Source organism: Ostrea edulis, chromosome 1 (assembly GCF_947568905.1).
Source record: "Ostrea edulis chromosome 1, xbOstEdul1.1, whole genome shotgun sequence".
NCBI lineage: Eukaryota > Metazoa > Mollusca > Bivalvia > Ostreida > Ostreidae > Ostrea > Ostrea edulis.
The window spans coordinates 104592837-104619842 of NC_079164.1; the positions used below are offsets into that span (position 1 = coordinate 104592837).

The 27006-nt window shown below is 35.3% G+C and overlaps 1 protein-coding gene across 2 annotated transcripts; it reads right to left on the minus strand.

Moving 5' to 3' along the window:
* Positions 1 to 17258: 17258 nt before the first annotated feature.
* Positions 17259 to 26317, minus strand: LOC130051296 (probable small nuclear ribonucleoprotein Sm D1). 2 transcript variants are annotated; one of them, XM_056153142.1, is made up of 4 exons: positions 26177 to 26317; positions 23115 to 23191; positions 19653 to 19847; positions 17259 to 17649 (listed from the first exon to the last, which is right to left on the minus strand). In XM_056153142.1, exons 1-4 carry the CDS (start codon positions 26188 to 26190, stop codon positions 17570 to 17572), a joined length of 366 nt encoding a protein of 121 aa, XP_056009117.1. In that variant the 5' UTR covers positions 26191 to 26317; the 3' UTR covers positions 17259 to 17569. The 2 variants fall into 2 exon arrangements, with proteins under 2 accessions (XP_056009117.1, XP_056009116.1); XM_056153141.1 differs by lacking the exon at positions 17259 to 17649 and adding an exon at positions 17924 to 18940.
* Between the last annotated feature and the right edge of the window lie 689 nt (positions 26318 to 27006).

Below are 27006 nucleotides of genomic sequence, written 5' to 3' on the forward strand. Positions count from 1 at the left end.
AAATGAAGCACATTCAGAGCATGTATCAATAATTTTGAAGGAAAAAAGACACTTTCATTTCATCCATACAACGTGGATAATCGGGAGAGCTAGGATATGTGTCAATCATTCAAGATGAGCTCCAATAACCCGGCGAATACGCTACTTCTCCAAACAGTCTGTATTTATTGCGGCCCTTCTGTAAAAAAGTAATAAACTGAAAGCTAGCTTCCGCTTCTGAAATTATAATTTAGGAAGGAAAAGTGCATCGCTCTTTTAAGATTAGAAATTGGATTTATTGTTTGTTTACCTGACCTACAAATACCACGTCTAGGTCAAACTATGCCAGAGGGACCATCAGATGTTACAGCGTATCTGAGTCGTGTACATTAGCGTCGACTGTTATTGATAGGTTATTGTTATTTTCCCCAAACATGTCGCACCTCCGAAGTCGAAAATTAAGTCTAAAAAAAAAGAAAGAAAAAAACCCTCATAAAAATCAAGCTGTTAAACGAATTCCAAGTGATCGGTATTGTTGAGCCTTTTCTTAGAATAATCTATTTCGACCATTAAACCTATGGGTTTTCCAGGAATTCATTAAAGTTTTGAGAGAGAGAGAGAGAGAGAGAGAGAGAGAGAGAGAGAGAGAGAGAGAGAGAGAGAGAGAACGCGTTGGTATTTAACTTTAATATTGTTTTCAACATCTTGTAATTTCCGGTTACGTTTATGTGGGTAAAGGGTTTATGAAAAAAACTGAACAAATGATGGACTCATTTGAAAATATAAATGAAAACCATGTCATTTCTTATCCAAACTTGCGAACTGTGTAAATTTTTGAACTGCGTGTATGTGTAAATATCATATAATTCTTCAACCTATTATATTTACATTACAGATGTTCTGGATGTAATGATAATACAGGTGCGTCTAATTATCGAATGCATAAGTGTTTGATAGTTCCGGGGTTTCCCCTCTCCAAATCATTTACAGCATTGCATCATCCAAATCATTTTACAGCATTGCATCATAGTACTACTGATATATACATGTATTTCGTAATCTATTTTGTCTTGCACCATAAATTGACATTATAGCGTTTTCATTGTTTTCATATATCATGTAATATTATGTGTTTTCATGAAAATAGTTCAGAACACCACAATGAGAAGAATCAAGATAATTTTGTGATACTATGAGTATCAAATCGGCCACTAAAATTCAAGTTCAAGCATTCTGAACTATTTCCAAGAAAACACATAATTATTTGACATTTTTTATTTAAAAATAAAAGCAGAAGAATCAATTTTGAATACTCACTTTATAAAAAAGTATTAATACTATCATTATGTGAGAACATTTGTGTGGTTTTCAAAAATGATAAATGTATGAAATACATGTATAATTCAAACATTAATATTCAATACAATAAGGAAGTTTCAAGTGCATTGTAATAAACACCTTATCCAAAGAAAAAACAATTAAAATGACACTTATAGATGCAGGTGTTTTGAAAGTTCAAGTGTGAGTAATATATCTACCCAATGAATGAAAGCAAAAGAAAGTGATTTTTAAACACATAAAAAAGACATTATCCAGGGATATTGTGTGTGCATTTCAAAGGTTTTTATTTAGGTTTCAGATCTATCTGGAATGCTTGTATGGCTATTTGCACCAAGCTGAATTGATTTATAAAATGTTAACATGCCGTGGTGTGCAATTACAGTGCATATGAAGAAAACATGAATATTATTAGATTTTGAGCTTCAATGGACTGAATCATGCATACTTCAGAAATGAGCAGTATATAAATAGAATATTCCGAGATGAACAGTACTGTGGAATCATTAGAATTCGTGGTGGCTCAATTTTCGTGGAATTCGTGGGTACCCCTCACCCACGAATTTACATCCTCAACAAATAAAGAAAACTAGTATACACAAGAATCTTACAAATATATAAATCCACGAAATTACGTCCCCACGAACCCGTAAAAATTCAGCAATACACGAAAATTGGCCCCCACGAATTTAAATGATTCTACAGTATATAAATAAAATGGAAGGCATCTCTACCGTGTTGATACCTCAGATCTCTGTCACCTGAACATGTTCGACTAGCTGGGCAGTGACTACAACTCCCATTTGCATGTCGCGTTGTTTTTAAAACGCTCGTTTTATTACTGCAGCTAGCTGTAGTAATATCTTACACACTGTCACTCCGGGGAGTACTTCTTACAAAAACTTTCGATCGTTAAAAAAACCATAAATGAATTCAATATCAATTTCAATTCTTTATTGTCCTTGAGTTATACAACTAATCGGAATACATCTAGTACATATACATGTATATACACAATACAAATGTATATCTAATTGTATATACAGAATAATACATGGTTAATGATATATATAAAAATGAGACATTGATACATACAATTAAGGTTTATATAGAAATTTTAAAATCGTTTATTCAGAATTTCTTAACATGTTATCAAAAAGGAATTGTTTTACCGAAACAATTCAATGAAAGATAATTTCTCATTTCCCAATACGCACTTTCTAACACAATCACAAATAGATAGGAGCGGCCGATAAAGAATGATACCCTGCAAAGTCGTCTGTATCGCTTGGTGCTAAACTCTTTGCTGAAACAATTTGTTGACATGCAAATAAGACATCTCTTAAGGAGGAAATCGATGTTTTAAATGGGTTTCATCCATTGGCAGGAGCTGCATGCTGATTTCCGTCATTCACGGCCACTGTCCGTTCTTAAAAAACAGCCATGTCGTGTACTTTTAAAGGAATCAAAATACAAATATTAATCGGATTTGTGTCTCGAAGTAGTTACGCGATTGCTACTTGCAAATATATTTCCTATACAGATATATAGGAAAAAAAATCCTCAAAGGATTTCATTGGGTAAGAGATGTCTTAGGTCTTGAATTAACATCCATTTTAATGTTGAAGAAATAAATACACACGAAGGAACGAACCGGCATATACATGTATATATAGTTTTGGTATTTATGCTAAACATAGAATTATGATATGTGCATTTAAAAATAAAAATTCCACCAAAAACAATGAAAATATTTCAGATATACAGCAACTTTGTAACGAAATGTGGAATCTTTTAAGAACTCTTTGAATTTCAATGTTTGTGGGGTTTTCAATATATGGCTCCTTTGATGTTGATATCAATATTAAGAAATCTCGACAGCTAAGTTGCGATTGGCCTACGCGTTTTCCCCTCTCGTAGCATCGAAATAATTATTTGACATTCAAATTTGCCAGCGAGTGCAAGAGTATGTGACAGTATTGTATTTGAAAGTTTACTGGATCACCAGACAGACAATGTATAGCAGTGAAACTTTATTAAAGAAGACAGTTAATTCACGCCAACCACCTTCGCACATATCCCAGAAGACATTCACGGGATATACTTTCTAAAACTCATGGTCAAATGTTACACCTTATTTAAAAAACAAAAGTCGTGTGAACTGTAAGTGCCTTGCTGTTAGTTGCATGATATTCTACATGCACAACTATTGGTATTTTTTTTTTAGGTCAATACAATGGTTTACTACCCGATAAGTACAAAAGTTACCGAGCGTTGAGGGCGCTATGAATACACAATTATATTGTATTTCGAGAGTAGCTAAATCACTGTATCGACCAAGAAATGCCAATACATGTTTTATTATTTGATCAAACAATTGATAACATCAAAATCGGCAACTTGACGCTACAAAACAATACCTGATCAGCCATTTTGTTTACGGTTAGTTTGAAAGACCTAGTCGAAAGTGACCAGAGACGCAAATTTTCATTGGACGACCAACAAATTATAACCAATTGTATCAACTTAGAAATTCTCAATTTATATTCCGAAGTATTAGAAAAATCAAATGTTATGTTCACCTGGAATATATGTAAAGTTGAACACAACATTCTATTTTTCTGAACTGTTCGATAGCAGCTCGACAGAAAGTTCGGAATTATCAATCATAAAATAAATTTGTACAATTCCCTGTTGAGTATTTCAAATGTTTATGTCATTGCACGGATTCCCATCTGGAAAAAAAACTATTAAGTACATACATGTACCTGTACGGTTTCGAAGCAGCAATAACTGTTTGCTGCAGTTGTTGTAAACAATGCGCGTATGAATCTTGATAAATATAGTATGTCTATCTTAATCGATAACAGCTGGGAATTCCGACAAAAATGAAAGTAGAACGTACATGCAAATATAAGAAATAGATCTTATTTTTGAAAATACATAAGGGTATGAACTGCAACACTTAATTCACACCGGAATATGTTTCATGATGCGCGTTAGCGGTGTTGCTCTTCCCCTCCTGCATTTTCAACAATGAACTTTATTTCTTAATTAGACCTTTTTCAAGGAGCCTGCACCCCCCCCCCCAAATCTTGCAAAGTTTGTGGCATATTAGTGAAATCTTTCAACTGATTCGATACGCAAGAGCTTGTTCTGCGTATGGTCAGTTTTTAAATCGAAGCAAGCTACTGACAAACAAGTTGACTGTGCAGGGGTTCCAACAGTCTCGTTTAAAATCAGCATATCGCAAATTCTATGGTCGTTATAACCATCTAGTTTGCCAATACAACCTATCATTGGGTCAAATGCTGTCTGACGTGTTTCATACTGATTGTTAGGCTGTTCTTGGCACACTGATGTTGACTACGGATAACTGCGGTTACCTGATCAAGATATAGGGCTCACGGCGGGTGTGACCGGTCCACAGGGGATGTTTACTCCTCCTAGGTACCTGATCCCACCTCTGGTATATCCAGGGGTCCGTGTTTGCCCAACGCTTTATTTTATATTGCTTATAGGAGTTATGAGATCGATCACTGTACGTTATCTTCGCCTTTCATGAACATAAACATACATTTTGGTAAAGACGATCCTCATATACATTCTACGAGAATTACACAAAGTCAATGTTCAACCGTTTCTGTTCGCTCATTCTGCATAATATCAAAACGTGGTGCGTAAAATGGAATGATGGGTGAGAGGAGCAGATCGGTAAATTGAGAATAAAGTAGGTGGAGATAAAAGGCGGGAGGGGAAGGTGACCCCCCTCCCCGTGTGGCCACCTATTAAATTTTAAAGGTTATTCCGTAAAGTTTTTATAAACTTACATGGTATTTATACAATTTGCTAATCGCGACGACGTCATTTTTATCAGTCTTAAAAAGTAATGCGTGCACTGCATATGTTTATAGCATTGATTTGTCATTTTAAATGTACCATCTACTTGGCGAAGGTTCATATGTCGATCCGTATATGCGTTCAATAACTCACCACTGACTCACAATTGTACATACTTCAGAATGTTGAAGAACAATACTTAATTTTCTGTGCGGAATAAAAAAGAACTCAGTCAGCGAGGGAAAACCCTGAACAAACAAGAATCAAAGACAAACATATCTCGGTTTTACAATTACGTTAACTATGCTGCCTGGTCGTCCTTATTCCACCCAAGAATCAATCGAACTAAAACTAAAGAAACCGTCGTTCATCGAATTGTTTTAACCTTATCGTAAAATATTTTAATTGACTGTCGCCCTCAGATTCTCAAAAATTACAGCATAATGATTTTTGAGACAAGGGATTTGGAATGTTCTTAATCTAAATTATCATCAAAGAGTTGCAGAAATATATATATATATAATGACCCAACGACACATACGATTTTATTGTAACATTTTCGGGACAACCTATCCTTTTTAAGGACAAAGACTTTCATAAATGTGTTTGGAAGCTGAAATCTAGTCAAGATATATTTGGACCGTAATTGATGAGAGAAAACTAGTCACTCCACAAAGGGTACTACGGAACTCATTCTGTCATTTTCATGTCACAAACACTTGGATGACCTTAATAAAACTTCTTGAAAGTGATGGAATGGGTGGGTTTGACGGTTCATTATTCTGTATATTTAATATGCCCGAAATGATCGATGTTTTCTAATTAAATCAATTTGAACGAAGAAAACACATTGTCAGCATCCTCAGAATACACTGGTAGCCATTCCTGTTCTCGTTTTATATATTTATGATAGATCTTGATTGTAGATAAACCATACCCCATTCATTAGTAAATGTATAAACGTCTCATTAGAAAAAGATTTCATTTAGAGAATTAATTATCGGGTTCCTCTTCCTGAGAACAATTGGGTAAAGCGACTATGATTGTTATTGTTATTTAATTAAATTGCGTTTAGAGGAATGTGGATTTGACGCTTTACAAAGTAAATTTATTATTATTATTATTATTATGGTGATGCGGACACCCTCTCTCTTTGACAAACCATGTGGATATGGGTATCTGCCGAAATAGCACTATTTGTTCTACAATTGTACTTGCGGAACATCCCAAAATTTTCATACTTTCGGAACTAAGGAGTTCTACATTGAAAAATCACAAGTACCGATATTTTACTCGTACAGTAACTGTTGTTCATTGACAGTGATTAATGTCTTTATCATTTGAAAGACTTCTTATAATACTACTGATGCTGTTTAAATCTAGATACATATTGAGGAAAATAAAAAAAAGATGTATCAAAATTGTTCATTTAGCAAACCCAGGATTCTAATTCTAGGATGGCTCCAAAAATAGCCACGTACATGTAGTGGTAATATAGGGTATCGATTAAAATGTAAAGTCTTTCATCAGTGTGGGCACAGGGGGGGGGGGGGGGGGGGTGGGGGGGGGGTGGGGGGGGCATTTGTGTTTTAAGAACACATCTTGTATTATACTGCTGCTGACTATTAGAATTAAGCAGATATGCAAAACAGGAGAAATTATTATAGATTTCATAATCCTTAGGGCTAGTGATACATTTTAACGGATAAAACCTGTAGGCCTCTCGTTTTTAAACGTGCTAACGCTTACCATGACACGCGACCTCCAGATTATATCTGAAAGACCCATGCCTTTCACCCCCTAATGCCCGGCTTTTTGGTAAAAGGACAGACACTACTTATGTTCAAGGCTTAGTTTTGACGCAGCACCAGTATTGAGAATGAAACCGACCGGGCTTGATCACGGTTGCGAAGTAAACGTCCTAACGCCAGGCTACCACGAATGGTCGAGAGAGAGAGAGAGAGAGAGAGAGAGAGAGAGGGTACCATCTTGGGTTGCAACCTCCTTTGAATTTTGAATATTTTCTGGATCCGCCACTCTTTCTACACTTAGTACACAGCGTACATATCATGATGGACGCCGAGATGATAACTGACAGTACGAATAAAAACATAGGATTATGCAGGGTAGTTGGTAAATAAACACATGAAAATGTCTAACAATTTGATGAACCCCTAGATATACATGCAAGTATACATATATGTAATTATGCGCCCCAAGAAAGGGAGCATATAGTGCATGTAAATATCCTAATTTGCAAATATGTAACTAGAAGCGGATTTTTTTTTACTAGACTTATAATGACGTTCTTCCAATTTGTCACAATCGCGTAATTTCCGGGGCAAATTCGCCCTTAGTTCCAAATGCAACACCAGGAGCTGAAGGCAGTCTCAAATACCTTGCCTTGTTCATCAAGTCGTCCACATTTGATGACGCTGAGGAACGCCTTCCAAAAAAATCTCGATACCTTTTAAGCTGGTCAATTATCCCTAAACAGCACTGACATCAGGAAACCATGGTGATATTTACCTGTATGTAAAGATCTGTCACCTTTTTATGAGGGAGTGGTAACCAAAATGACGCCAAAGGACGAGTTAGATCGACAACTGATAACCAGATTATCACAGACCAGAGTGAACTTTAATTATCACAAGCCAGTGTCGAGTGAACTCTAAATGATCGATTGGGATTTTAGACAAAAAAGTTGCAAAAACAATAAATATGAAGTAGTTTTATATGGAAGAGTATATATTTCTCGTGCAGATCCTATGTGACAGTGCAACATCATGTTATGTTTTTTTCATATTGGTTGCAGTGATGAGGGGGATGGTTAAAATCTACATTGTATATTACGTTCTGCCTCCGGTCGTGTCAAGAAAATTAGACATAAAAAAATTCGGCTTTGAATTCAATTTGGTGAAAAAATACTTTTAAACAAAAGATAGAAAGGGAAACTTTTTTTCAGTTATCTAGATACATGTAGTTCATGAACTAATAAACGGATTGCGAATAAGTTAAAGTGTCCAACTTACAATCATCGACGATTGATGCATTTCGAATTATTTGGTGCTCGTGTTCAATCTTGAAAAACTTCGGTCATTAACTACTAATGCTAAATCTTATTTTCGTCCCTGTAATTTTTCCATATTTGATAAGAACTTCTCTGCAGTATCTCGAAGCTCGCTTTCCGACTTCTTGGGATATTCTAACGATGTAAGAAAGATAACTCTAACACTCTATATCTAAATTATTGACAATGTCCTACTCCGGATTACACGACTCACGCCTATGTATTTCTAATATTAGATTTCTGCTGGTGTGTACACGACAAGCCAGTAAGAGTCTGATCCTTTGTTTCACGAGATTAACTTCTTAGGTAGCAGGGGACAGTTTCGCACTATAGGTCCGGTCAACTTTCTTTAAAAATGTGTAAAAATATATAGAATAGTTTTAGGATACCTGTCAAATGTAGCGGAGTGCTGAATAAAAATGTTGATATACAACAGGTAGGTGTCACCATGATTCTTACTATCCCCTAATTGCACCTTTCTCCGACTTAGCCTCGACTAAAAATAACTTATATGTATTTTTTTTTCGTGACTTTGCGGGGAAAAATCACTGTTCTATGCAGTTTCCATATAGTCACGTGGTAAAAATTATAGTTTTTGGTACCTGTTGACAATGCATGGCTGAAAACCAAAGCATCTTTATTTAAAAAAAACAAACTTTTCTTATTGCAAAATTTAATGTCAGCAGTTTCTCTTTATTATAAAGGTTCATTTTCTAATTAATTGTTCATGTTTTAGTATTTACCTTTAGATTTGTGTACCTTAAAAATGATAAACAGCGTGCAAAATGAATTGGTTGAAACCCAAGGGGTTATACCTTACAAGTGAAGTAAAATCTAGGGATATTTCAGCGAAAAACAAGAGGTACTGTGAGCAATGCTCACTAAGAATACCCCCCGCTTACCCCAATCTACCAAAGGGTGTTGGTAATAGGTATAAACTACCTCTTTTCTGAGTGTAAAAAACAAATGGCATGACAAACTGAACCATATTGCTACTTCGATGTCCAGTGCACGTGACCTTTTGACCCCAAAATCGATAGGGAACATCTTCATCCCATGGGTAGTCCATATGTATGATATGGTGACTGTAGGTGGAAAGGATAACGCTTTAGAGCCCGGAAACCATATTGCTACTTCGATGTCCAGTGTGCTTGACCTTTGACCTTTTGACCCCAAAATCGATAGGGAACATCTTCATCCCATGGGTAATCCATATGTATGATATGGTGACTGTAGGTGGAAAGGATAACGCTTTAGAGCCCGGAAACCATATTGCTACTTCGATGTCCAGTGCGCTTGACCTTTGGACCACAAAATCAATATAGGGAACATCTTCATCCCATGGGTAGTCCATATATATGATATGGTGATGGTAGGTGGAAAGGATAATGCTTTAGAGCCCGGAAACCATTGCGTCTACAGACGGACGGACAGACAGACGGACAACCCGATTCCAGTATACCCCCCCCCCTACAACTTGTTGCGGGAGATATAAAATGGGTGGGTGTACAAGAAATTCACTTTGCCAAGTTTGATTCTCTTAAATCGTTCTCTTCAATACTCTGTACCAATTTTGGTAGTAGTTTTTCCTACTTAAAAGTTCCAATCAGTATAAAAGTGGAGAGAGGCCAATAGGCTGGTATATTTATTTTCCCATATCAAATAATAAGAATATGGTATTTGTCAGTAAAAAGGGGGGTATGCCAAAAACAATATGATGTAAACATTTATACATATTTCATCTATAGACACCCTTCATTGTATGAAAAAATTCATAGGCATGTATACAGCGAATTATTGTTGAATACTTTTTATTCATTATATACATATTCCTTAAATTAACCATGATTTATTTAAGAAAGACTTGATATTTCTACCATGTATTGCAATGTAAACCAGCCATGGAACAAAATTCCCGAACAGCACTTGCAGAAAATACAGGTCCTAAAAATCTATAAATTTTAAGTAATGCTATGGAATCTTAAAATTAATTTAAACATTTTTATTATAATTTTTACTTGCATATTAGATTATATAGATGTGGCGCTAGCATACATAGTGAGGCACTACAGGTTACAAATGTTGAATTTACATTGAACGAATGATGTATTGACGTGTTACATGCGACACGTTTGTGCAAATATTGATTACAAACCAGGATAATTCAAATACAAACAAATGATGGCTTTACTTATACCTCAAAACAAGTTCATCAAAGAACGAGTTACACATCGACAACTCTTCAGTATCGAATACGCAGTTCTACCTAAGCGCATTGCGTAACAACATTTACACAGCCATTCTTACAAACTGAGCTGAGAATGCACTAATTATAATAAGTACTGCAATTTGTCAAGTTACATTTAACATCTCTACGTTTACATTGAACGAATTGTGCATTGCGTAGTTACAATTACACAGTGGGATAGAATTTTAATCTCGTTGGTCTTCCATATTTTTGACCTGAGGAATGGACTTTTTCCGAAAATTTGAATCGTGCATGATTTTAGTAATATATATATATATATATATATATATATATATATATATATATATATATAAGATAAGATAAGTTTATTCCAATTTTGGGCCCAGAGGGCATAACAGTAAGACAGTTTATAAAGAAGGAAATTCAAAAAAGAAAGAAAGTTTACAACATCAACTACAGGTTACATAGACTGCAAACTGCATGTGGATGCAGCATGTTGGGGAAACAAGTACATACATATATGAATTGCTAATCATGTGTATACACAAGTAAATGGACAGTATCAGTATTATACCAACATATGAATAATAAATTATAATGATTTTTGCAGTTTTAAAGCATCACTTCTTTTTCTGAAAGTTTGCACTAAATATTCACTCAATTTGACAATTACTGGTTTGTCTTCATTAATCATCAACCAAGTAAATTTGTCCTTATTTGTTAGATAGATAAATTTTTTGTTGAGCTTGTATATACCATTAAAAAACATATTTCTCTCTTCAACATAGAATGGACAATCAGTAAGGAAATGAAATTCATCTTCTACACAATTAAGGTTACATAATTCGCAAATTCTTTTGTTTCTTTCTAAAGAAATCTTCTGGCCAGAATTGGTTTTTGTAAATTCATATCTTCCTCTTTCAATTCGAAATCTACATAGAGTTTTTCTTAATTCTAGGGATTCTAAAAATATATAACTTTGCATAGTAAAGTTTTCTTTATACGAAAAATATGTTGTGAGTTTTCCTGATTTCTGACCCTCTTCACGTCGTTTTGACCAGTAAAGTAACAAGAGCAACGCCAACGTGGCATAATACGTCCGTAGATTTTGCTCAAGGAAAACATATTTTAGTGGGATTCATATTTTAGTGAAGTTAGCACTGTCCTCTGTGAGCTAATTCATTATTATGCTTGTAGAAATGAATATCAAGATATAAAGAGGGATAGCCTTAGAATGCGCTACTTCATAAATATGCTAACGGTTCGGTTTGTATCCTGCCCACAAGGTTTTCCTAATAAGTGATACTACGACCTTGACCTTTGACCTTGAAAAACAATAGGCACCTTCCCAGTGCTCCCACTGGACCAGAATTCCCTTTCGCCACTTTTTCGGGGAGTGGCGCGGCACAAATAATCACATGCTTTACAATTATTTCCATCATATTATATATTATTTTATTCATTACACTTATTTTAGCATTTTGAATCAGTTACATTACTTAATCATATCCAGCTACCATACCTAAACATTTCTTTCTGAAATAATAAGAAGTTGATTTGTTTGATAAATTCTATTATGGAAATCAAAATTCAGATAATAAATCATATAAATATAAACTTCATGATGCTACACCCCTCAGTGAAAACATTGTGTATATTGGCCGAAATGCAGATGTCACAAAACATCAAGCCCAATTTAGAGTCGTATCTCAACCATTCCCTATTAAATTTCCGTTTTTGTATGGAAGATTTTGCAATTTGGACAGAATCAGATGTTTGAGGAGGTGGGGTTGACTGTAAAGCCAAACATAGATATTTTTTTGATTTTAGACTGACTAGGATCAGAAGCTACAAGTTTAGTGTCAAAATAGAATGGGGTGCATAGTCTTATGAGATTAGCATTTTTATACTGTTGCGCACCGAACTTCAAAGAAAATTATTTATTAAAATTGCCATGTCCATATCAATGGTGACCGACCGCATTGTTTATGAAATATTCGAACTAAAATCAAACACATCAAAATCAAAATCTTGTAATCAACGAGTTTGGCCGCAAAAACAAACAATTGATGTATTCAGATATACATTATACACAATAATACGGCCAATTTAATTACCGGTCGGTTCTCTGGTTAAGAATTGACATTAATGTGGAGATGATAACACGATAATGAATAAGACTTTAAATGTTAAACAATTGACCACAGCAGGGTAAACAGCCGTCCGATGTACTTTATTACATAATCACCGACTTTTTTGCAGCCATAAATTACCTGAGGCTGTGACCAGCTCTGTGTGCACTGGAGCGACGCGAGATTTCTGATCGCACGCGTTGACTGAATAAACAGATTTTGACTGCATAAACAAACAGGCGATAATGTGTCACTGACAAAGGATTAAAAATACAATTTATTGCAAAAAGGGATTTTCGCCACTTTAAATTTTTTTTCGCCGTTTTTGAAAAAAATTCGCCATTGGCGAAAATGGCGAAGCCCAGCTCGAGCACTGCACCTTCCTCTCATCATGATGATCAAATATACCAAGTTATAATATCCTGGAGCTTACGGTTCGGTTTGTATCCTGCCCACAAGGTTTTCCTAATAAGTGATACTACGACCTTGACCTTGAAAAACAATAAGCATCTTCCTCTCATCATGGTGATCAAATGTACCAAGTTGTAAAGTCCTAGGGCTTATGGTTCAGTCTGTATCCTGCCCACAAGGTCCGGACAGACGGACAAACAGACAGACGGACGACGCCATACCATAATACGTCCCGTCTTCGACGGGCGTATAAAAATTGTTTCCGTACCTGATTCTTCATTTGTTTTTTGAAAAATGAGAATTTGAGATTTTTACAATTGGGTACCAAAATGCCCATTTTCCCCTTAAAATAACTAATGTTTTTGTACCAACAATTTATATTATATGAATTCAGATTGATATTCTCTGTATAACAGGGATGATTCTGGGCAATTCTCAAGTCTATGCCAATATATATATATATATATATATATATATATATATATATATATATACACACACACACATATATAATTGCAAACAAATGCGGAAGTATTTCAACATTAGTCAAGATAACGCTCGTAAAACCTATTTCCATTCCCTTTTTAAAATGTACATTGAAGGAGTACATCCCCACAATTACATTACCCCCGAAGGCTATGATTCCTTACTTCCTAAATGGGCGTAGCTATCTTAAAAAGTTACATGTGTCTGAATGTACATTGTCCTTTCAATACATTTGAAATGAATCACCTCTAAGATAAGAAAGTGCAATAAACGATTTGCTAAGTAAACACCAAGGCCCATAAAGCTGGAAAATTGTTGAAATAGGAAGAATTTATTTCATTGTATTTTCTTTCCTTCTTTTCTCTCCTTGTCTGTCACAGAACAAGTGCGCAAATATTTTAAGCAAACATATATACATTAAGGTGGGTCGATCCTCATGTGACTTATTAATGGTTGAAAGTGGATAAAATGTATTAATTTCAACTCATTATAGTTAAGATTAATTAATAAGATGTCAATCATACAAAAACAGAAGTATATGTTTAATAACATCAGAAAATCACACATTTTCGATATACAGAATAATTGAAATAGATCAAAACTTGTTGAATTGACAAATTTTAAATGTCAACAGTTTTAATAAAAACCCTGCTAATTCATAAATATATGTATGAATTAATTGTGGATATTGGGGAAATCATGTATATTTTAAAATAGACATGCAGTAGAAGAAATACCAGCATTGGGGTTATTGCCCTTGACAACATTTTTAAAATTTTCATTACAATATATGACATTTTAAAAATTTTGAATACAATATAATTGATTATCTATGGAAAATATAAACTTTTTCAGTATCAACAGTTTACCAATTTTTATTTATTTCAGTGAAAGATATACATTGTATTTCTATCATGCATAAAGTTGAATTTAATAAAGATTTTTGCAGAAACCTATATCACATGAGGATCGACTTAAAACATTAAAATACCAGAAACCTATATCACATGAGAATCGACCTTAAAACATTAAAATACTCTACTCCAGCTTCGTATTTGAGAGAATTTTTGAAAAGGGGTGTTTTTTTGAAGACTTACTCTTCTTGATATTTTTAGGGCAGAAATGCAGTAAACCCGACTCAACGCAATAACACAACAGTAATGGCGTCTGGCTCGGGTCAAGGCCAGTGTCCACTGGGCTCAACACACGCCCGTCAAAGGTCAGACACTTCAAATCCGGTCTTCCCTGCAAGGACACAACAACTTTGTCTTTTCCTGCCCGAGTTACGTACACCGGTGTGTAATCAACTGTAAGTTCCCAACTCAGAGTGCCATCTTCTTTCATGGCTATTATTTTTCTGTGATCCTTTTCAATCATGATGAGGTTTTCTCCCGATGGATAGCAACAGTAACGTTCAACCGAAGCTGCTGCGTGATAAAACAATTTAAGGGTATTCCCTTTCATATCGATCTTTTTTATCGCAACTTGCGACTGCATTTTGCAAAGAACGACGAAACTATTGTCAATGTAATGTATATCGTGTACTTTGATCACATCCGGGAACTTGAAGTCGATGCATTTCTGGGATTCTTCGTGCAGTTTACTTTTCTCCACTCTGTAGAACCTTATACAATAACCACAGGAGACAGCTACTTCGTCTTTAGATACAGTTGTCAAACCTTCGAAACATTCCGAGATATCCACCAAGGACAGAAACTTTCCGGTAGCACTGTACAAAGCAATTTCTCCGCTCTTGGTAGCAATGACAACTTTTCCGTCCCCTACTGCAGTCATTCCCGAACACACAGAAATGTCACATGCTTCATCCCCCTCTTCCTTCCACTTTTCATTTAGAACCTTTATACTCTCTTCCATGTCCAGATCGTCTTCCGTTTCTACAAATGTTTGAATACTCATGTCAGATGTGGTAGACGCAATGGAAAAACGCCGCACTGAAGAAGCTCTTGAATTGTCGTCCATGCTGGAATCCCCACTGAATGATGACTGTCGCTTCCTCTCATTATGGGGGTCCTCAAACACGCAATATGCTGCATGACACGAGTTCTTCGAGCCCTCGTCGAAAACCAGCTCAGCATACACTATTTCCATGACTCTCTCCTACTGTTCAGACTAAATGTACGTTTACACCGACAAGGAAGAAATGTTTGTGTCCTTATTTGCACAAGTAAAACTTTACTATCTTCATGTTAGATCATTCTGTGCAATTCATCATTACTTGAATGCGAAAGGGAAAAAGTTAAATGCAAGGTCATTCTTTTTTTTATATGCAACACGTTAAAACATACAGGAACCACATCAGTCACTGATTTTACACAGAGAACTATTACACATACCTTCGGGCATGCAAGAAAAGACGTAGTATTCAACATGCGTGAAATGAATTCAAAATCTGAACTAGCTCGTGAATATATATATTATTCTCTGTGCTTTGTATTGAAATATTAAGTTACGTTTATTAACAGTTCATTGTAATCTTCGTGTTTTATAAAATATTTCAAATGCAATATGCATTGTATGATCCTCTTAAAATTACATCAAATGACTGTATCCCATTTACCGTGCGACAGCGTGGTGAAGAATCCATCGTCATCACAAGCAAGTTTTTAGACTTGCTTAGATGGTCGAACGCGCTGGTCGCATGCTGCTATAAGATTTGGTACTTCCACCCTGGGCAGGTGCGGAAGCGAGTATCCATATAATAGTGAATTTCTCTGTGCTTTAAATATATTTACATGTATATATATATACATATTATATATATCTGTGCGTGTGGTTTTAAAGGGTACCAAGTTGCTTCAAGTTCGACGCTAGCATCAACTGGACTAGGGCTGCAATCAAAATCGTAGCGGCTGGCCTAGGTATGGTGGCTGATTTATGCCATTTTACAATGTTTGTAGGCGAAAAGTAGCTAATTATTTTCATTATTCCGGGACGAAAAGTCGTTAAATACCGGTACTGTTTTGATGTCTTTTTGCCTTGAAATAACAAAAAGACGATAAATTGTAAGATGGCACCAATCAGCCCCCGTACCAAGCCCCCACAACCTTATACGCAGGAATTCTGTGTTTGTGTACTACTTCCTGTGAACTCGTACGCCCGAGTTTTGAAAAACATGTCTAACGTTGCCAACAAAGATGCTTTCTCTCAATAATTAAATAAATCTTTACTAAAACAGTATTTAATGGAGAGAATTGCTTACTTTTCATTTATTTGATAGTAGTGCCAAAACAATTCAATACATTGAGCAAACAATATCCACTCCATGTCCAGAGTGGATTGACCCTTGACCTCAAAATCAATAGGTGTCATCTACTCCTCAAGATGTACCAGTGTACAAAGTTTGATATCTGTCAAGCAAAGGGTTCTCAAGATATTTCAATAGCAGACAGTATATTCCTGTTCAGTTTGAGATGACCATTTGACCTCAAAATCAATAGGGGCATCTAATCTTTATAATATACCAATTTTGCTGCCTGTGGGGGGTTCTCAAGATATTGAGCAGACAGAGTGAATTGAGTTTGTCATAATCATGCAACTCCAAAATCAATAGAGGTCCTCTTTGAAGGGGGCATAAAAAGGTTACATGCTCTGGGATAAGCTCTTCAGTTCCATAATTTTTATTAACTATCCTCAAAAAATTAATTCTATAGAGTAATGTACCAAAACTAGCTTTTATCAATGAAATAATCTTTCAGTAATTTTTTTCCTTTCTTTCAATAATACGCAACTTTGACAAATGGTAAAATGGCTCTCTCAGGATGAAAAGAATATATTCATATTCTACACTTTTAATATATACATACAATATTCAAAATAATAAAAAAAAAAAAAACACTTAGTAAGCTGCTGTTGTAGGGCAATCTTCATTTTACCCACACACAAAGAACAGTAACTCTGAATGAATTTCATAGTATTCAATGCACCGACAAATAATGAAATGATTGTTCATGTACATCTATAAAACACGGAATCATGTCCATGATTATGAAGTCTTTCACACATGCTACCAAAAATAACTTCCATACACTGAAGAGCACATCCTGTTTTCTCTCACACCTGTTGCTGAACACGTCGGGAACCAGTTTATCTTCTGCCCCTGCCACGGCCCCTTCCTCCCCTTCCTCGTCCTCTCCCACCCCTTCCACCCCGGCCTCCTCGCATACCTAAAAATACACAACAGAAGATAAAAGTCTGGGTCACTGAACTGCAATCTTAAAATACTAGCTGCAAAAGTGAATACAAGAACATTCTTTAATTGAGTACAAAAACTTATTCATATTGAAATTCACTTCTTTTCATGAAATTCAAGAGTAGAGAGTACGTCTACAAGTATCTGAAATAGTTGATGCTGTCAAGCAAGATCAGCAGTCCAGAATCAAGTACATGTACATACATGAAATACAGTTGAAGCAAAAATTTTAGTTATGAAATGAATTCTTTTTAAGTAGCCTAATTTTGGTGTTTTGTGGGTCTTCAAAACCTTTAAAATCTGCTAAATTTCAAGTAAATTAATGAAGCCATTACAGAACTTGTCAGCCTCTGAGAAAGACATCAGACTGTCAGTCCTGACTGATGTACAGTGCTTGACGTCTGATGTGTCAATCTATACATCGGACCAAAATATCTGTTATTCAGTAATTATATGGTATCGCATAACCGCTTGCTCTTGTTAATTGTAGAACACCACTTTAATTCAAGTTAGTAAAAATATTGCGATATATTTTCATTCATTTCAATATAGCAATATACCACCAACATCACACACCCCCCAATTATGAAAGACAATGATTTTCTAAAAACATCCAGCACAAGGAATGAAAAATACTTTTTAACAGCAGATATTTAAGGTATTCAATGTACAACGACCTTATTTCATATCTAGTAAATGGTTGGTGGGTTTTTGTAATCACTGTATCATTTCGAAGGGTTCAAATCAAAATCTGCCACAGAAATTTGAGGAATTTTGTTTACTGCTCTATTTATTTCACCTTGAATCTAACATTGAAGTCTGTAGAAAAAGCATGTTTTATTAAAATATTTTTCAAAGAAATTAAATTTTCACACAAATCTCTTCTTAGAAATTTACATACACTTTCCCTAATAATAAAATCAATCATTTACCACACACATATTAAAAAATATATAGATTTTTCTTATTTTTACAAAGGGCAGATAACTTCTTTTTTAAAAAGTCTCAAGTACGAAGAGGTCAGTTTCTTATCATTTACCAGTCATGTGAATTTCACCTACTTCACATTCATCATTATTTAACAATAAACGTTTATGTTGATTTAAATCGTTCATTATCCTTTCGTTATACATTGAATACCTAACACACAAACTTCCTATGACTTATTTGTAAGTACATGCTGTATGAGCAACTGGAATTCCCCCTGTTCCAATTGGAGGACCACCTCCTTGTTGTTGGGCAAGTACGTCCTCTCCTTCGTGGAGCTTAAAACAATATTCTAACATTAATAAAATATCTGCAATAAAAAATAATTCAATGAAGCTTTTCAGGCCAGTGCACTAGCCTACAACAATATTTCATAATATTAGATGTTGTATTTAGTTATATTATGAAAAATTAAGAAATAAAACCTCTATCGGGCCATCTTTACCAATTTGTTTGTTTGCCCTCTGCTGACTGACTGAAAAAACACCACCCATCTCAAAACTGAGTGTCTGAGAAATGACATATTTTTGACATTCCAAATTTTTTTTCATCCCCTTCAACATTCATGTTGAATAGCTTTACACCTCCACAACTTCTAGATCATTTGAAATCTTTAAATCAAAACAAGACAACCTCATGTAAAGCATTTTTTGTGATCATTTCTAAATTCAAAATGGTTGACTTTTAACACCGATAGGAATAGAGAAATAAATCCCTGGATGTGTAACTCGGAGGCCGTTTATCCGAGATTGAGCAGAAATGTTTTAATAGGTGTTGTGGGACTGAACAATTTGAATCAATCACTACTTTCACTGAGATTATACATCTGCATTACAGTGCATGTGTATTGTGTACAGAATTGGAAAGATTAATAGCTGGTTTCACTATTCAGTGCAAGAGATTCAATACTGAATCATTACCCAAACAATTGCCATCTACAATATATTGACAATGGTGTGAAAATAGATGGCAGATGAGTAGAACACTTACCACCATCTCTACCCTTCTTCTGTTTTGCTTTGGGTGTGTCATCAATCAGTAACGTGTCCAATGGTAAGCTGTCTGGCAGAATGTAATATCGAATGTTGTTACCACGGATACTGAGGGTGTCCACCTGCACGGGATCTTTGTTCTTGATTGTCATCTTTACTGCTTTCAGGTGAGTATTCATACAGACATCAACACCTAAAATACACACATAATCCTTAAAACAATTTTTCACAACAACATTGAACATAATAATATAAATGTTCAAAACCCTGTATACAGAATTGATTGTATAATTTACAATCACAAATACTAAAAATTAGGGGTGAAACGATGTGGCCAAATTGCGATATAGTGGTCTCGATTCGATGTTCAATTTATTCGGGGTCTGTTTCGGTTCGATACGGTTCTAAAATCATAGCACACATTGCTTTTGATAACAAGGTTTCTGATTAGCCAATGGAATTGAAAATTGCCCAATCAACATACGAGTAAACTTTGCTGTATCAAAACGGACGCAGTCGAGTTGAAAAATGCACCCCAATGTATAAATCCTGGGTATGGCGACATTTCGGATTTAAGACAAGTGATAAGTGTGTTGCTTTATGTTAAACGTTTTTACATTATGTAGAATTTATTTGCAGAGAGCAATAAATACAATGAAACATAAAAAATCTTAGCATTATAAAGAATTTGGTACATGCTATTGTATCGAATAGAAAATCATCGAATCGAAAAGGTACTGCATCGTTTCACCCCTACTAAAAATATACAGGTACCATGGAAAGTAAGCCCTGAAAACTACAAGCACTTTGTTACACATAAACAAAATCAAGTCCAACTACCAATACACACCTCAATCTCACAAGGTGCAGTTTTTTCACACCATTTATTGATTGATTGTATATCTCTTGAAAAATTTTCACTCATAGGGAGACGTCAGCAAGACCGGGGAAGGGCTTCAAATTTAGGCCTTTGCTCGGCGCTTATGGTCATTAAGCAGCGATGGTTCTTTAGCATGCCACACCTACTGTGACACGGGACATCCGTTTTTATGGTTATCTCCGAGGATTCGTGACATTTACACCAGATGCTAAACATTTGGCGATGGAACTGTCTCTATCTGTTATAACAACTTAAGTTTGTCATGGCCGGGATTTGAACCTTGGCCTTCCGTATGCTGGGCGATCACTCAAGTAACATCTAGACCACTGCAGTGGTTTACACCAAAATGTGAATCAGAGTACACCAAACCAATTAATGATGACCTTATAATGATCAATCAACTGACTGGTATACCTGACAAGTTCATGAATTCAATCATCTCTGAAAACGAGACTACCTACATTCAGGACTCGAAACTAATTTTTTAAGTCACCAGTCCAGCCGGACTGATAGGGTATAATTTCAACCAGTCTGCAAAAATTTTTACAAGCCCACCTAGTTTTCCAGATATAATGGAATGTAATTCGATATGCCTCAGACAATATTGTAACACCTATATGAGATTTTTATTTACTAATTGGGTTCATCTGATATCTATAGAGTGCCAAATGCGTGTTAGATTCGATAAGTAGATTTTCCAAAATGACGATTTAAAAAATTCAGTGATTCAGATTGGAATGCAATTTGATAGGACAGAGGGTCTAAATGATACAAAAAATTTAGGCCATTTTGGCCTAACTCCATGAAAACTTTAGGCCCTCAAAAACTAAACTCAAAACTTTAAAATTAAACTGGCTTTATTTTTCAATTCTTCAGTTTAATTATCATGAATGTAGTCAACTGTTTCAGAATTCTTCTCGGTCGTTCCCGTGTTTGTTTTTCATTCCGTTGATAATTGAGACGTCACCAGTTGTAGGTAAAGTATCACAAATTTAGACCTATGCTGAGAGCTCATGGCCATAGCAGTGAGGGTTCTTTAACGTGCCAACGCCTGCCGCGACACAATACCTCCGTTTTTAAGGCCGCATCCGAAAGACCCGTGATTCTCAGTTCTAAATCTAGTAAATGACAAGCGTTAGGCGAAGGAGAAATCACTAACCATGTTTACTTCTTAGGTTTGATGCGGCTATGGCACAAGCGGGACTCGAAGTCACGACCTCCTAGTTACGAAGCAGAGCTACCGCAACCGAAAAATCTGATGTTTAGTAGGTTTTGTTGCCAATCATGATCATCAAACCAAACTCTCTTCTTTGAAGCCATTTTTTTTTTTCAAAACTGGTTCCCCGCTGTTTGCTGCAAACACAAGCTAGATCAACAGGGGCACCAATTTATTTCTCTCTCAAAGTATATTGATATTGATTGGACGGGAAGTTTTTCGAAAACCAATCAAAATCTTCTTTACAAACGATCGATTGAGTACTTGTATTATGACAAACCAAGACGGATAGCTGTTATTTTCCTGTGGCCAATAAACACTAAAAAACAATCGGCCGTACTGATCGGAAAAGAAAAATTTCATTGGCCATTTTCAGTATTTATCGACCATTTGTCGATGGCCGACGCCAATCTGAATAACTGAAATTACCGTGCAATCGGACAGACTAAAACAAATGTCAGTCAGTCCGCCAAACTTTTAACCAGTCACAAACTGACGGGCATATGTTTATTTTGAGTCCTGACATTAATGATCAAGACGCCCACAGACGTTATCGGTTTGCCTATGTTTAAAAGTAAAGCCCTACGCACTCTATAATTTTCCTGTTCTGCATACCTAGCTAAATTTTAATATTCAGCAGCAGTATAAAAGAAGGGTGTTCTTAAAGCACAAATGCTCCCAAAAGTGCCAATACTGATGAAAGAACACAAGATGCTATTTTCGACCAACCCTAGAATGAGAATACTGGGGTTGTGAAATTCACAATTTTGGTACATTCTTTTCTGCTTTTCATAAATATGCATCAAGTTTCTATACAGTATCTACAAAATTAAAGTCTTTCAAACAATAAAGTCAATAATCCCTAACAATTTTGGCCCCACCCTGGAACCAAAATCCTTACCCCTGGGATTCATAAAATTTACAATTCTGGTAAAGGATTACTTGCTCCTTCTAAATATTTGTTTTCAATATACTATAAATAGCATTAAGAATATGTCATTTAAATGTTTTACATGTAAAAACTCCATGCAGAGTTTGACCTTGCCCTGGAGTCATAAGGTCTACCCTATTGGATCATGAAATGTACAATTTTGGTAGGTCTTCCTGCTCTACATCATTATGCATTTAGTGTTTCTTACAGACATGCAATTGTAGAGAAGATTTTAAAAAAAATTTGCACTGCTCCCAAGGCCTCGGGGGTGCAGGAGTCCCAAAATTTAATTTTATGCCCTAATTTTTTTTCATACCACATTTAAAGAGTTGGAATGGTGGTAATGAAGAAGTTAAAAACACACAAAGACGGACAAAGAACAGTTGCAATTCCTGAAGTGTTTGCATTATACACAACAGTACTTTTTCCTTACCTGTGACAGTTCCATGGACTTGTGTACCATTCTTGAGCTCGATGGTCACTGTCTCATGGCTCAACTTCATCAAAAATCTGTAAAAACAATTGATTATTAACCGGTTAATATGGCTGTGATAAGTGAAAGTGCAGACTAACTTAAACAGTCACTTGATTTAATATTAACCGGTTAATATGGCTGTGATAAGTGAAAGTACAGACTAACTTAAACAGTCACTTGATTATTAAACGGTTAATATGGCTGTGATAAGTGAAAGTGCAGACTAACTTAAACAGTCACTTGATTATTAAACGGTTAATATGGCTGTGATAAGTGACAGTGCAGACTAACTTAAACAGTCACTTGGAGCTATTACCGACTTCAGTTTATAAATTAGGGCAAAAGAATCAACTAAGAAATCATATCGAATGCTGCAAATTCTATTTAATAGCTTGTTGCAATGCATGTTACATATTCTATTTAACGGCATAGTGCCTAGGCCCAGCTAAAATTTGACCAAAAAATAATAGACATTTTTTCCAAATTCATTTCTGCATATCTTGGGAAGAATACAAAATTTGGGGATGAACTTTGGTGGTAATGTAAATTGATGTATGGATATATTAGAATACAGAGTAGAATAACTGAGTTTAAACTTAACATTTGCCCATTCGCCAAATGCGAGTAAAATTTTGGATGAGCAAGTAGAATTGAAATCTAAGCTAGCCCACATGGCAGAATTGGAAATGGAATTTGAAAAAAGAAACTATCAAAATGTTAATAAACATTTACTTTTTGCATTTTCATACTGAAAAATTATATATGAGACTTCTATATTTACATTATTTGATTGATTATTGTTTAATGTCACTTGTATGTTACTATTGGTGGCAGCGAATTTATATATATTTAAAAACCCAAAACGATACAACTGGTGGCAGCGGTGGGATATTCGACATCTTGTAGCGGTGGGATAGCATTAGAGACATCTTGTAGTTGCAGATATTAGCGAACAGTAGCAGTGTACCAGAAAGAATTAGTTTTTTTAAAAAATGGACAGAAAGATAGACAATAGAAAGGGCTGCAAAATTTTGGCCTATGCTCGGCGCTTATGGCCTTTGAGCAGGAAGGGATCTTTTATCGTGCCACACCTGCTGTGACACGGGGCCTCAGTTTTTGGGGTCTCATCCGAAGGACCGCCCATTTAGTCGCCTTATACGACAACCAAGGGGTATTATTTGAGTTGGTGGGCTCCCTAACATCAAAATTCAGGAGCATGGCTAATGGTACAATGCTTTTAAAATTTAAAATTAAACCCTGGAATTCTATACCATTTGGTTTATTGTTTTTACATCGGTGAACTTAGGAACCCCTATAATTAGTCTTAAGAGTCTTTTAATAATAAATTCGAACCCAAGCGATATATTTGCCCGTGTGCGGGACAGTGGAATAAAAACGTGCTATCTTGCACACCAGCCAACTGATGCAAAACTATACTTTGATTCATTATCAAATTATTTGTATTCCAACGCCAATACTTGTTCAATTTGTTCCGACAACAACGCTGCATTTTTGTACTAACAGTAGCTTTTTATTTTATCAAATCCCTATGTCATAATCATTTTGAAGACTGCAGGCGTGCTCTTTTTTACGGCAAGCTCAAAAACTTCCAGCTGTTTTGGCATCACTGATCTTGCCAATTGATTTGGGTAAATTTTGCGTATGGTTTAATTTTATTTTAGAAGAGGTCTACAAAACGCTTTAAATTAAGCTTGTAAATAACTCTCAGGAAAGCCTCTGGTTGCTAAAGATATAATGATTACCGAGCCCAATACAAATTCTCATTCACAGAAATAACTCACAATTTGGGAGAGTGAGACATCGAATTTCAGCGCCCACACAAAATTTTACTCGCAATTGGCAAGTGCCAAGTTTAAACCCTGCTGAAGGACTACCTTGTCACTGGGCCAAGATTAAAACAGGAGGATTCTTCTTAGTGAAACTGATATGGGGAACTACGACACCATATTTGTGTGCTTAATAAGCAAGAAGTCTTCAGCAACTTTTCTTGCTCATCAATTTATAGACTAATGCAATGGGTACTATTCTTATCATGCATGTTATTCATACTAACGATAAACAATAGAAACTTGTTCCTCGTTTTTATTGTAGTCAGTTGTAGGCAATAAAATCCTGCTTCATTTTTCGGGGTATGAAATACAATTAGTCAACTTAAAAGCCAAAAGCAACTGAACACAAACCATAATGAAAATATGAAGATAATCAACAGTGATTAATCTCATAAGGAATACAAAATTAAAAGTAGGTCAAACATGACCCCTGGACATACCAGAGGTGGGATCAAGTACCTAGGAAGAGTATGAATCCCCTGTCGAACGGTCATACCTGCTTTCAGTTCTATAAACAGTAACATAGTCAAAATCAGTGTGTAAAGAACCACCTAACAATTGATATGAGACATGTCCGACAGCATTTTAACCTACAGGTTGCATTGCTAAATTAGATCATTAAAACCATAAAATTTGCGAAATGCTGACTTTAAACGAGACTGTTGCAACCCCTGTGTTACATTAACTAATTTGTCAGTAGCCTGTCTCGATATAAAAATTGACCATACGCAGAACAATGTTATGCTAATAATAATTTATGATAAAAGCAGAACAAAGCTATGTTGTATACATGTCAGATGTAACAGTAAAATATCGAAAACACAACAAACATTTCATTATAAACGAATCGACGCGTCAGGTCATCCCACAACAGTTTGGTCCAGTAAACTCTGATGCAGGTTTCTGCATATAAATACTTGATGCTAATGATGACACAATTAACAATTTATAGAAAATATACACATATATTCAGTCAAACGCAAATTTGGGTACTAGAATCATTCTAAAGGCGTTATTTTTCGCAGACTCTGATTCAACAAAAACATTGTTTACAGTTTGCCGGTGACCAAATATATAAGCCCACGAAAAGAGAACAATGACAATACTGCTGAGATATACACAGAGTATTTTTTGCAGAAATCAAATTTTGTTTTATGTTCGATTTCATACCTTATGAGTTTCATGATTAGTGTGGATTGTAACTAATCCACGAGACAAAAATTCAGAGATGGCGGTTTCGTTCCTAGAACGCTTCGTCAATGTTATTCATACGCTTTAAATTCTCGGTCACACTAATAAACGGAATACCCACCAGTGCACCACGGATTTTATTTTCCTGAGGCCAACAGTGTAATAGTGCCTTATTAATGTTATGGATGTATTCAAAATACACATTTTATTTAAGTAATTAAAAGCGTTTCAATTTACGAGACTCTGTATTTCTTATGGGAGGGTATAATGTCCCGGTAGTACATTATCCTGATTGAGCTGAGGCAGGGCTATTTCTGAACTATGAAATTATGAAGTGCATTAACCAAAATATTTTGGCTTGATATACTCAATATTAACATTTTCTACAAGAATTATGGGGGAAAAATAAAATGCATCTTAATTATTTTTCATTTGAGAGAGAGAATATGACCTGATTCTGGGGTATTTCATTCTTGTATATATAACAAGAATATAGCATATTCAAGGTGTACATTAAAGTTTTGACAAATATATTTTTTTATTTATTGTTCACAGACGCTTTTGAATTTTACAAGGGGTATAATGTCCCGATTTTGGATTGCCCTGCTTGACCTGATAAGGCTTTGTATAAGCTGGTTAGCCATGATATTTCGCAGAATTAGCGGATTTTTTAAAATGTTATTTGGATATAGGGATACTGATAGACAATAGTTCCAGTATAATTTAGAAGAGTGAATTGTGATTATATTTTACTTGCTCACTTTCTTCCACTAATCTAATCAGTCTGGAAGTTATAGCCATGTAAATTA